General features: G+C 38.8%; 1 protein-coding gene across 1 annotated transcript in view; it reads right to left on the bottom strand.

Annotated features, from left to right (window-relative positions):
• vap (RAS p21 protein activator vap) overlaps window positions 1-14,338 on the bottom strand; it is a 60,616-nt gene that overhangs the window by 28,237 nt on the left and 18,041 nt on the right. The window contains exons 6-11 of the mRNA XM_071666398.1: window positions 8,672-8,777; window positions 6,437-6,560; window positions 6,169-6,275; window positions 4,901-5,050; window positions 2,544-2,720; window positions 16-156 (exon numbers count right to left, since the gene is read on the bottom strand). Of these exons, the coding sequence (XP_071522499.1) occupies window positions 16-156; window positions 2,544-2,720; window positions 4,901-5,050; window positions 6,169-6,275; window positions 6,437-6,560; window positions 8,672-8,777 (805 nt within the window). The remainder of the gene's footprint in view (window positions 1-15; window positions 157-2,543; window positions 2,721-4,900; window positions 5,051-6,168; window positions 6,276-6,436; window positions 6,561-8,671; window positions 8,778-14,338) is intronic.

Here is a 14,338-nt window from a genome sequence, read left to right as displayed (position 1 = left end):
TAAACCAGAACCTACCTCTGAGTCTTTGCTACGCTTGCCATGATTATACACAGTAATAGTGAACATGATAACATCTGGAGGAATGTCATCCAGAATAAATTCTTCATCCCACACTGGATCTGGTCCTGGTTTTGGTCTTGTTCGGCAGACTTTTACCTGCAAAAATATTGATCACTTTTTATAAAAAACACCATGAGACTGATGAAAGATGGAGAGAAAAAGATTCTAGAAGACTTTAGAAGAGATGGTGTTATTCAAAGACTGGGTTTGTTCTGTGATTTCTATCAATATTGTTGTGTGGGTTTTGTCTGAACTAGTGTCTTTGTTTAATGGAGTATTTGTGGTATTTCTTTCTATGTCCTTGAGGTATTAGCTTTTTGCTGGCTTGGCTGGTAATGTTAATGTTGTGAGAGATGTAAGGACGGAAAATGGTCTGGGAGGTATATTACCAGTAATACCCACCTGAGTATCAGGAGGGTTAGTCAGTAGGAACATCAGGATAAGAGCCTCTGCAAACACTGCACATGAGTCGTCCCTTGCCAGTGGCCTGTTTAGGGTGCAGCACTAAAGACAAAGAAATGGCAATGGAGAACACTGGTTTCTGGGACTCTATTAACTGTGGCCACCCTTTTGAGGGAGTCCCAGGTGGGAACAGGAATCAGAGATGTAGTTCTGGTGCTTGGATTCTATTTACAGTGTGAATGCTTGCCAATCCGAGATCCTGAAATCTGTGTAAACTTTTCTGGTAATGTGGATCAGGTGGGCCGAGTGTTATCAGAATCAGCAAATTATCAGACAACATATTTGTATGTAAGGTTAGATAGTGTATGTTTAAGCCTACTAAGATGCTTAAAGCCAAGTTCTTCACATTTTCAGTTCACAGGGAGCTTGCCTGAATATGCTCACAGACTTTCAACTTTTGAGAATCTGAATGCTTCAGTGCATATTCTAATACCAAGATTATGGATAGTCAACCATTTTCATGATGTCATCAGTGGGTGACAAATACATCTGGGAACAACAGTCCAATTTCAGTCAACATAATAAATCATATAACTTCAGCATGGTTTTCCTTTCTGCTCCCTATCTGCTAGAGACACCTTCAAAATGGTGAATTTGCCATTCTACTTGCAAGGTGTTTCAGTTGAGAGGCCCATTTCATTTTTCTGTCAAAACAATGCCTAAAAATGTTGCCTCCTCTTCATGAAATGAGAATGTTTTTCAGTAATACATGTGGAACTGCAGATCTTTTAGCCGATCTTGATCAGAGAAATTAAAACCAGAATTGTCAGCCCAATTGGTAATCTCATCAACATCAACTCACATGCATTTCTTGATAACTTTAGATGTACAACAGACAGTTAAATCATCAAGACAGAGGTATAACTTATAATGTCCTCATATATTAATTACAACACTGTTAATGGCAGCAATGAAGAGGTAACACAATGCGCTACCCTAAAGCAAACCTTCAAATCATGGGAATTCTCTTCAGTAACCATCTCTCACTTTTAATTTTCTGCATATAAAAAATGGTTGGGTAATTCTTAATAGTCTGCTTCACTACCTGCCTCAAAACCAGTAGGTTTTGAGTAAGATTTTTGGCTTTTAGAAGCACATACTGAGTATTCCTTCAGGTATGTGCCCAAAGGATTCTCCCCAAAAGGAGTGCCCACAAAAAGCTTCTAGGAGGGAGCACCCACAGGACAAGCCAAAGAAGAAGCATTAGAGTAATGCCTCCTCCCAGAAGCATTCAAATGATGACTCTCAAGAGGGCATGAGAATGATGCATCCCTGAAAGGGCATCATAAGAAACACTTAATCCATCACCACTGTATAAGCAAGAATGTTCAGGGAGGTAAGTGGGCAATGGTTTTTATCCTTTTCCTTTACTTTACCTACAGGAATAACTTGTGATTACCATGCCAGTGATCTTCCATTGAAGCTAAAGCTCTTTAGTGCAGCTGCAAAAGAACTCTTTAGAAAAGCTCTGTTTACATCCCCTCTTACTTCTGCAAATCCTATTCTATATTACATGCACTTTTTGTTAATGGAATTGTGTTTACCTATAAAATTACAACACTTAAATATTTCTGTTCATGAATGAGATTGCTTGAGATGTCTCAAAGGATTCCCCACAAACTATCCACATTACATAATCACTCCTACATTTGTCCTTTGCATGTCCATATAGTCTAAAATTTAAAATACTGAATGGGGGTTGGGATGTATAGTCTGACACCGCAATCTCTTCATCCAATATTTACCTTGTAAGGGATTTCTGGGTGGGTGAATATCAAAATCATGGTGTTTGCATTCACTCATTTACCATCAAATTTGCTATTCTTTTCACACTGATAATATTCACTCGGCTATCAGAACTGGATGGGAGATTAAAAGACAAGCAAAGGAAAAATATATCTTCACTGTATTATACAGAAAGCACAGCGATGGAGTCTTGGATACATCTTGCAGAAGCAATACAAATCATTCAATGCATTTATGCATAGTCATCTGAATGGACTACCACACACTCATCTTACCTGGTTAAGAGAAACAAGACAATATGGACTTGGAACAATCTTAGATGGTAATCGAGTAGCCTGCATGATAGTTAGATGAAGTGACTTCATAAATTTCAGGGTCTGAAGCTTTGGTGCCCCTACCATCTGTGGGACACATAGTGGCCTTAAGACAGCCATCCAGTCATTAGTCATTTCCTGAAACAAATACACACACAAATGGATCAGTGAATAACTCACATAATATTCAGAACCCTCAAAATTTCATACCTCTGCGTAAACTAAAATGACAACAATTGTACACAGACAAAGCACTGTACCTGTAAGTATGCATGTCATAATACTCAATCCAAACCAAGGTACCAGCAATCAGGACTCAAGTCACAATGTGTGTTGATTATGTGAATCAATTTTGGTAGGGTAAAAGCACAGTTGAGGAGTAAATTTAGTTGGGTGTATGTATGTTTGATGGAATGGGGTTGCAAGACTGGTTTAGGAGGCTAGTGGCTTACAAAGTCATTACAAAGTTGATAATTTTTGTGGTTTTTCTTGAGGATGGTGGGATCTGTGGATATAGGCACCTGAAATGTGTGGCAGAAGTAAACTTTACATTTGTGTGTGGACACAGATGTATGGTTATGAACTGGACTCAGGTGTGAAGGGATCAGTGCTGTTGCAAAAAGTTAGGTGCTAATCATGCTGAAGTGGGATTGTACTGAAAGTACTTTCGCTTCACTGTGCACAAGATAAATGATTGTGATTGCTAAGCAGTATGTGTGTTCTGAGTGCTCTGCTTTGTGTACTTTACAATTATGTTATATAAGCTTTTGAAAGGGTATGTGACTAGGCAGGGAAGGTACACTAGAGGGTACAGCTTGTGAACCGCTTCCAAAAGATGCAAAGATTCTTTTTCTTGTCCAAGGTTGGTGCTGATGAGTTTTGAGGGCATTTAGATTGTACATGGCCATTCATGATGTCAATGGCCTACGAACTGAATATAACTATGATAACTATGGAAAAAAGAAAAATGTCTAGAAGGATTTGGTTACTGTGAGAACAAAAAGAGATGGAAGAACATCAGAGAGAAGATGGGTAAGGGGTAAAAGGCAAAGAAAAGGCAAAGAGCAGATGAAGTGTGTGTGATTGGTTAATCAAGATTTTTAAATATGTAGAGATCAGGGTGAGCTGCCAGAGGACTGACAAAACGCCCACATAGTGCTATAATAATAATATAGAGCCAAGTGGGACAGGGACAAAAGTGAATACATGAATTACAGATGTATAATTCTGCTGAGTATACCTGGTAAGTTGTATGGCAGTGACAGAGTTGACCAAGAGGGTAGTAGCTTGCACAGATTATTAAGCTGGGGAAGAGTGGTGTTGCTTTAGGAATGGTAGAAGATGCATGGAAGAGCTGTCTGCTTTGAACAATTTGTGTAAGGAAAAATGTAAGGAGTGGGATTTTTAAATAGCATATATGGATCTAAAGAAAGGATATGACAGGGTTTAGAGACAGGCTTTGTGGAAGGTGTTATGAACATATGGTGAAAGGGGAAAGCTACTAGAAGCAGTGAAGAGTTTTTATCAACATAGTAAAGCATGTTTGTGAGTAAGAAGAGCAGACGGTGAGTGGTTCCAAGTGAGCATGTGACTGCATTAAGGATGTGTAATGTTAACACGGCTCTTTAATCTGTTTATGGATGGGGTGCTGAGGTAGGTAAATGCAGGGGTCATGGAGAGAGGGGCAGGGTTAAAGTCAGTTGAAGTAGGGGGGTAGTGAAGTCAGCTGCTGTATGACATAGCTCTGGTGGCTAACTCAATTGAAAGACTGCAAAGACTAACATGAGTTTGGGAAAGTATATGAAAAGAGGAAGAGTTAGGTAATGAAGTTTACCAGGAAAGAGAGACAAGTTGGTTGGAATGTTAGTTTTAACTGTAAACCTGGTGGAAGTTGGGTGCTTTATATACCTGAGAGAGGATATGGCAGAATATGGAACTATGAGAGGTGAAGTGAACCACAGGGTAAAAGAGGGAGCAAAGGTCTTGGGTGCACTGAGGGTGTGTGGAAAGAAAGATCACTGTCTGTGAGAGCAAAAATGGTTATGTTTGATGGTATGGTATGTGCTCAATTAAATGATGTTCAATCAACTACCAGACAGTTTAACAGTCCATTAATATCTGTGACTGTACATTCAACTGCCTGTCCTCCAACCCAATTCTTTGACATGCTTGTCTTTCCATCCTTAACAAGGTAGCATTAGGATTTGAACCTTTGAGTAAAAAATCATGCTTTGTTCCTTCTTTTGTTCATACTCTTGAAATGAGAAAATACCCATTCAATAGAGGAAAAACTGTCAACATAATTGCAGAAAACTTACCTGAGAGTCTGAGCACAAATAGGTCACTGTAGCTAGGCAGGGCAGTTCCCTCTCCACCAATTGAAAGCAATTTGGCCGCTCAAAGAAACTGTCATGAACTTGATAGAGATAAGAGCAGTTCAAGTCAATGAGGCCCCTTGGTTTAGTACGCTGTAATGTACATATCATCTATCATCAGAAGGCCACACAATATAAACAAGCTATAAATAAATGTTGAAAATCAAACTCAATCCACTATCAACAAAGGGTAGGTATCATAATTCAATACAAACCATGATGTATTCTTAACGCTAATAATGAGTGCTTTCAGGTTCAAAAACATCAAGTATGGCATGATATATTCTAAGATTTTTTCTTATTACACTTGATTGCCTTTTCTTGTGTTAGTGAGGCAGACAGTATGAATTATGTATGAATTATGTACATGTGTATATATGTATATGTCTGTGTGTGTATATATATGTATACGTTGAGATGTATAGGTATGTATATTTGCGTGTGTGGACGTGTATGTATATACATGTGTATGTGGGTGGGTTGGGCCATTCTTTCGTCTGTTTCCCTGCGCTACCTCGCTAACGTGGGAAACAGCAACAAAGTAAATAAAATAAATAAATAATCCTTCAAAACAAATACCTGATCCACGCATCCTCTACCACCTCTGAAACCACACTGCTCCTCCCCAATCTGATGCTCAGTACATGCCTTCACCCTCTCAATCAATACCCTCCCATACAGTTTTCCAGGGATACTCAAAAAACTTATGCCGCAGTACTTTAAATACTTTATCCCCTTTGCCTTTGTACAATGGCACTATACATGCATTCCACCAATCCTCAAGCACTTCACCATGATCCATACATACAATGAATATCCTTACCAACCAATCAAGAACAGTCACCCCCTTTCTTAATAAATTCAACTGCAATACCATCCAAACCCACAGCCTTGCCAGATTTCATCTTCTGCAAAGCTTTCACCACCTCTTCTCTCTTAACCAAACCAAATCCCTGACCATCTCACTTTGCACATCACCCTGACCAACACACCCTATATCTGCCACTCTATCATCAAACACATTCAAAAATCTTCAAAATACTATCTCCTCACTTCATCACTACCTGTTATGTCAACCTTTCCTCACACATTCTCTCCATTCATTAAATTATTCTGGGACCCCATATAGGAGGTTCATGTAGCTACAAGGCTTTCATAGCTACCCAGTAATGTTAATGTACAATGAAACATCCTAGAAAGAAAAAACTCACTTTTGGGTTGTCATAGTAGTAGAGAATATCTGTCAAAACAAAATATAAACACTTCCATTTTTTATTTTTCTTGCTCTTCTTGTATAACCATCCCTGTTTTTGTATACCTGCAAATACACAAGTTATTACTGTTATAATTCTTAGCAAATGCACCATATTTTAGCATTTATACCCACTTTAAGGCATTCCTTTTCATACTTCTCCACTTCAAAAAAGCATATAAATACAGCAACAGATTATGTAAAATGGCACTTGAAACAGAATTTACCTTTGAATTTTGTGACACCAAGCTTTTCTCTTATTTCATTTAGAGTAGCATAGATCTTCTCAGGTTGTTCAACCTCTTTTACTGGCACAATAGGCAAACCTAAACGCTCTCCAGCACTCAATTGCTGCAATCATTTTGAAAAATATTACAGTAATGAGAGAAAGAGGTAACCTGGTAAATACAATTCCACTCACATTAACATCAATTGTATCAGGCACATACTGACATGTTTTTCAAAAAATCATCTTCGATCCTATGTGAAAATAAAATCTTCCAAAATACTACGCTACTTGTTAGCTCCTGACCCTGCAAAATCATGACATGTATTCATTCAAACTTCCTCCTGAAAAAAGAAAAGATCAAAGCAACAGAATCAACATTTACCAAACATTCTCATTCTGAAATATACCTAATCTTCAACTGTTTACATGCTAAAACTGGAGATCTCTTTCATATACATATTTCTTATAAACATTGCAATAAAGTCTTCTATTACTGTAATATCTTATCAGGCATTTTTCCATGCAATTCCAGACAACTTCTTCCCTCTAAAATTATTCCTCAAATCTTCATTAACCTTACCTACTATCCAAATTCAGATGATATATGCAGAATATCCACCTCTACTGCCCTAATTCTTTTAGTACAGCATTGACAAAAATTACTGTTCACCCATCCATTTTCAAACTTAATACAAGACTAAGGTGTATTATGGGTAGAAGCACATGATGCTCTCATGGTGAAATCATCATAAAACTGGTCACTGGCTAGAGTTTCTAACACTGTGAGCACTAGCAATCTGCCTCAGAATGCCTCAGGCTATCTTTAGGAAAAAACATTTTTTACTCTTCCTGGCTGTCAATTCATTTTGGAATTTCGCTTCTGGGCATTGCATTTTTTCCACCTGTTCTTCAAGATGGTTGGCTCTAACCATTCTATGGAGGTGAATGCCCAAGTCCTTAACTGGCATCAAGAAAATGTGGGGACTCATGAGATTTCTTGGTGCACTCGGCATTTAGATTGCATGATCAAGCAGATGCTTCCTGCAACACCTCATCAAAGCCTCACCTCAATCAGGAGATTATGATCCAATGGACCCAAAACATGGACCTAGAATACTTCAGGAACCTTGCCAATTCCATGCCCAGATACCTGGAGATGGTAATCAAGGCCAAAGAAGAGATGACAAACTACTAAAATGTAAGTGTGACATCACTTCTAAAAATTTATGGGGAGGCAGACTTTTTTTTTTTACAGACACTGCATCTGTACTCAGCAATAAAGATTTCTCACAAATAAGGATTGGGACAAGGATAAGTACATCATTAAGCAGACATCTTACACATAACTTCCAGTTAGACAAAGCTCTAAGAACACCTACATCTCTTCTCCCTAACATGATCAATATCTGCTGCAGTTACTCTACCACCTAAATGCCTGATCATCATCCTGCAATACATAAAACCTTATCAGCTCTTAAATACAGGAAGATCACCCTTCACTTTCAGAACTTTCTTATTCTAATTACTTTCATAAATATATCAAACTACTACTCTATTCAATTCCTATAATACATCTAATAGATCAATTTTATCTACATACAACCATGGGTGTTTCCAAGTACACACTAATATACCTTCCATGCTGTTCTACCTTAGTGATGCTTTACTCTGTAATCAACACTTCACTTTCAACTCAAATGAAAACAAAAAGCAGGGTGATAATTCACAGTTCTAACAAATCTTACCAATGCAAAAACTTTGTTAAGCACGATATGCAAAACCAAATTTTTATGATGCAACCTGTATACTTAATCAGCAAATGGGTTATATTTTGTGCTATGCAACCTGTCATCAGCTGTCATGGAGTGAAAATAGTCCAATACAAAATGTTGGTTCCAATGGCCAGTAATTTGTTGGAAATACTTAGCTGTCTCCTTTCTGCAGAGTTATGTCAGCAGTTCTTACACACTATGGCACCACGCTAGTGTCAAAACTTTTCCCAAAGAGTTCTGAACAATTCTATAAAACGAGTAAGCTCCTTGAGGGAACAGGATAGGGATTCAATGCAGGTCTGGTTAGGGTAAAAGTGATGCAACTAGTGAAAATGCTTGAGTGGTTTAAAGCAAGGAGGAAGCTTAAAGGATGGTTGGCTGTGAACATAAGAATAAAAGGTACAGCAAAGAAGAAAAGGAGAGAGGTGAGGAACAAGTGGGGACAAGTAAACATTTCTTACCTTGCAAACTGGACTACCTAATGTATGACCTTCTAAAATCTGTTCCGTTTTGTATCTGTTGATGACAGCATCAAGGCAGGAAAATGTTCTCCCACCCATCAGGTACCTGGAATGTTCAACTGCATTAGGTTCACTTTTCACTTTCATCAGTTTTTCAGACGGGGAAAAGAATACTTCCCACGTAATCTCCACATGTCATAAAAGGCAATTAAAGGGGAAGGAGCGGGAGGCTGGAAATCCTCCCCTCCAGTTTTTACTTTTCCAAATGAAGGAATAGAGAAGGGGGCCAGGTGAGGATTTTCCATCTTAGGCTCAGTCCTTTGTTCTCAACACTACTTCGCTGATGCGGGAAACAACGGTTAAGTATAATGATATATGTGAAAGAAGAAAGTTAAGAGTAAATGTGAATAAGAGCAAGGTAATTAGGTACAGCAGGGTTGAGGGTCAAGTCAATTGGGAGGTAAGTTTGAATGGAGAAAAACTGGAGGAAGTAAAGTGTTTTAGATATCTGGGAGTGGATCTGGCAGCGGATGGAACCATGGAAGCGGAAGTGGATCATAGGGTGGGGGAGGGGGCGAAAATTCTGGGAGCCTTGAAGAATGTGTGGAAGTCGAGAACATTATCTCGGAAAGCAAAAATGGGTATGTTTGAAGGAATAGTGGTTCCAACAATGTTGTATGGTTGCGAGGCGTGGGCTATGGATAGAGTTGTGCGCAGGAGGATGGATGTGCTGGAAATGAGATGTTTGAGGACAATGTGTGGTGTGAGGTGGTTTGATCGAGTAAGTAACGTGAGGGTAAGAGAGATGTGTGGAAATAAAAAGAGCATGGTTGAGAGAGCAGAAGAGGGTGTTTTGAAATGGTTTGGGCACATGGAGAGAATGAGTGAGGAAAGATTGACCAAGAGGATATATGTGTCGGAGGTGGAGGGAACGAGGAGAAGTGGGAGACCAAATTGGAGGTGGAAAGATGGAGTGAAAAAGATTTTGTGTGATCGGGGCCTGAACATGCAGGAGGGTGAAAGGAGGGCAAGGAATAGAGTGAACTGGATCGATGTGGTATACCGGGATTGACGTGCTGTCAGTGGATTGAATCAGGGCATGTGAAGCGTCTGGGGTAAACCATGGAAAGCTGTGTAGGTATGTATATTTGCGTGTGTGGACGTACGTATATACATGTGTATGGGGGTGGGTTGGGCCATTTCTTTCGTCTGTTTCCTTGTGCTACCTCGCAAACGCGGGGAAAAAAAAAAAAAAAAAAAAAAAAAAAAAAAAAAAACATATTCATATTTCTATTATACTTTGTCACTGTCTCCCACGTTAGTGAAGTAGCACAAGGAAACAGACGAAAGAATGGCTCATACCACCCACATACACATGTATACACAAAAATGTCCACACATGCACATATACATACCTATACATTTCAACGTATACATACATAAACATACACATACATATATACACATTTACATACTCATACATGCTGCCTTCATCCATTCCGACGCCACCCCGCCACACATAAAATGGCACCCCTTCCCCCCACATGCACACAAGGCAGCACTAGGAAAAGACAACAAAGGCCACATTCGTTCACACTCAGTCTCTAGATGTCATGTGTAATACACCGAAACAAGAGCTCCCTTTCCACATCCAGGCCCCACTTCACATGCCCTGGTTTAGTCCACTGACAGCACATCAACCCTGGTATACCACATCATTACAATTCACTCTATTCCTTGCACGCCTCTCATCCTCCTGTATGTTCAGGCCCCAATCACTTAAAATCTTTTTCACTCCACCCTTCCACCCCCAATTTGGTCTCCCACTTCTCCTTCTTCTCTCCACCTCTGACATATATATCCTCTTTGTCAATCTTTCCTCACTCACTCTCTCCATATGTCCAAACCCTTTCAACACACTCTCTTCTGCTCTCAATCACACTCTTTTTATTTCCATACATCTCTCTTACCTTTTCATTTACTTACTCAATCAAACCACCTCACACCACTTATAGTCCTCAAACACTTCATTTCCAACACATCCACCCTATCTAAAACACTTCATCCACATCCACATCTCTAAAACACTTCACTTCCTCCAATTTTTCTCCATTCAAATTCATATCCTAATTAACTTGTTCCTCAACCCTAATGAACCTGACATCCTTGCTCTTATTCACATTTACTCCCAACTTTCTTCTTTTACACACTTTTCCGAATTCAGTCATCAACTTCTGCAGTTTCTCACTCAAATCAGCCACTGGAGCTGTACCATTGCCGAACAACAACTGACTTACTTCCCAGGCCCTCTCATCCAAAATGGACTGCATACTTGCCCCTCTCTCCAAAACTCTTCCATTTACCTCCCTAACCACCCCATCCATGAACAAATTAAACAACCATGGGGACATGACACACCCCTGCCGCAGACTGGCATTCACTGGGAACCACTCTCCTTTCTTCCTACTCATACACATGCCTTACATCCTTGGTAAAATCTTTTCACTGCTTCTAACAACTTACCTCCCACACACATACTCTTAAGAACTTCCACAAAGCATCTCTATCAATCCTATCATATGCCTACTTCAGATCCATAAATGCTATAAACAAATCCATCTTTTTCTAAGTATTTCTTACATACATTCTTCAGAGCAAACACTTGATCCATACATCCTCTACCACTTCTGAAACCACACTGCTCTTCCCCAGTCTGATGCTCTGTACATGCCTTTACCCTCTCAATCAAAATCCTCCCATATAATTTCCAAGGAATACATAAACTTATGCCTCTGTAGTTTGAAGACTCACCTTTACCCCTTTGCCTTTGTAAAATGGCACTATGCATGTATTCAGCCAATCCACAGGCACTTCACCATAATCCATACATACAATGAATATCATTACCAACCAATCAACAACAAATATATATATATATTTATTTATTTACTGTAAATCTCATACTTGTGTAAAAACATGAACAATTTTAATTCTTTTTCTTTAAACCCTCACTCACAGGAGTGCAAAATGTGACAGTAATCTAATTATTCAACATTTCAAAGGAAAAATTGTAGAAGCAATTAAATCTTTAAGCAAATAATGAAAGCATGGCCAGGATATCACACTTGAGTTAAATTGGTGTGTGTGTGTGTGTGTGTGTGTGTGTGTGTGTGTGTGTGTGTGTGTGTGTGTGTGTGTGTGTACTTGAGTATAAACATGGTACATATACAATGTTAAGAGACAGGGCAACATAAGCTAAACCAATTTTTTGGGTTTTCTTGGGAACCAACCACCACTAAAAAAGTTGTGTCTATAAGAAATCAAGTTATGAATGCCTTAGAAATTATATCTAAGAATGCAACTAAACATAAGATGGGAATAGGTGAATATGAGCAGGGAGAACAATGAATGAAAATGAAAAGAAAAATTTGCAGAGGTGATGGTTTACAGGCCATCATCTGATATCTAGAGACAATGCTTGAGACCAGGAACTTCCTCCCAAACTCAGTTCAATGGGTCCAACTTTAACTGGACTAAATCTGCAATGTAATAAAAGTTCATGGATTTTTCTATTAGACCCCACACTTAATCTAATGAAGTCCAAAAAGTCCTGAAGAGGGTGAATTTTTATGCAATGAAGTCCACTGCAGTGGGTTGTATCATATGAAAGGATTTTATGGATAATATAGCAATTGTACTAGGAGCTTAAAAACTAAAAGTTAGACATCTGACCAAACCTTTCATATCGATCTGAGAAAAAAGTGAGTGTGAGTGTTGTATCAGTCTGGACTCCAAAGACTTGGAAGTGAAGTGAGGATGGTAATGGGAAAGTCAAGCTTAAAGTATGTTATTGCAAAGAAAAAAGATAGAAAGTGCACTGAAAGCTCTTATGAAAGAAGAGCAATAAAATGCAGAGAGCACAGGAAGCTTGCATAAAGGATTATTTGTCCCATTTCTGATAAACAGGTATAAAATTCTAGTTCAAACATATCAGGACTGGTGAAACATAAAAAACAACAAGTATAGGTGAGGAGCAAATTACAGTACAGTTGAAATAAGGAGGACAAGATTTCCCTATGGGGCACATGTAACCATGCTTAATACTTCTAAAACTCTCACTCTTCCTAAAGCAAAACTTCCCACAATTCAATACGATAAACATATTTGATACAACATAACACTTAATTTATCTCGGATAGCCCTCATTATGCAAACAGCTAAGTCTGTTTTAAAGCCTCTGACTTTTATTCAGGTGCTGAAGTTCCATTTCTGAAAAGTACTGGGAAAAAAAGACTGATTCATTACTATATACAGTATTGATCTCTCATCTAAGGAAGTTTGAACTTCATATCCTCACTCAGAAGAGCAGTCTTATCATAACCTCTCCTATTCATACTCCAAATGTCAATTCACTTTCCCTGTCATTATCAATTCTTTCTCACCTGGCTTTCACAATATCAGCATATGACAGTAAACTGCTTAGATTTCTCCTCTGGCTAAGTCACATGATCCCATAATTACTGCACTGTCAACAATAATTCTAGAATTCGGCCATCATGATGTCTAGTTTTTCCTCTTACTGCACACATTAACTTCTCATGTCTTTCCTATGAACTACAATGAAATACATCCTGTCTTTCTAAAGTCAAGTTTTCCATTCCTTCATAACTCCTGGGTTATCATTTGTCCTTTTACCTTTTTTTTTTTTTTATTACTGGAAGGCCTAAAATAAATGAGAACTTCTGCCCTTGACTGGAGATTTTGTCAGATATATTTACATCCCTGGGGATAGGGGATTAAGAATACTTCCCACGTATTCCCTGCGTGTCGTAGAAGGCAACTAAAAGGGGAGGGAGCGGGGGGGGGGGGGGGGGGGGGGGGGGGGGGGGGGCTGGAAATCCTCCCCTCTTTTTTTTTTTTTTTTTCCCCAAAAGAAGGAACAGAGGGGGCCAGGTGAGGATATTCCAAAAAAGGCCCAGTCCTCTGTTCCTAACGCTACCTCGCTAACGCAGGAAATGGCGAATAGTTTAAAAGTTTAAAAGAAGAAAAAGATATTTACATCCTAAAAGAGAAACAAGTTTCAACCAAATGAAGATTTTCCAAGTAAAGCAACACAGCCAGGAACAGCAAGCTGAGTCAGCTATGCCTTATCTAGATCTCATCTGAGAACAGATTATATAACTGGCACAATAAAATACTACACTTTTAAGATGGTAGGAAGGCTTATGCATAACTCATGCAATTTTATGAAGGATTTCATAAAATCATCTACCTATCCATCATCATTAATCCAAACCACTATCATGGGGTAGATCAGCTACATATGGCCTCACTCTATCGAAAACCTTAAGCCTACCTAGTACATATAATTCACAAAACACCACAATCAACAGGTCTAATTACACATATAAAGGCACACTTTACAGTAAAATAGAAAAAAAGTCTATGATAATAAGCACTATAGGTCATACAGAATGTTGCAAACAACAGGGATCTGTTGGGAAACTCACAAACAGAAGGGAAAGTCACAAACAGAATCTACACAGTTGTATACTTAGGACCTTCTAAATGAGATATAGAAGTGGGGAAACAGGAAGGAAATCTGCAAAATACAGGCCATCATCACTGGTCCATCCCAAAAAGAGACTGGAAGCATTAAGCAAAACA

The sequence above is a fragment of the Panulirus ornatus genome, chromosome 11, assembly GCF_036320965.1.
Source record: "Panulirus ornatus isolate Po-2019 chromosome 11, ASM3632096v1, whole genome shotgun sequence".
Taxonomy (NCBI): Eukaryota; Metazoa; Arthropoda; class Malacostraca; order Decapoda; family Palinuridae; genus Panulirus; species Panulirus ornatus.
Note: the sequence above shows the minus strand (reverse complement) of the source record. Positions and strands in the feature narration are given on the sequence as shown.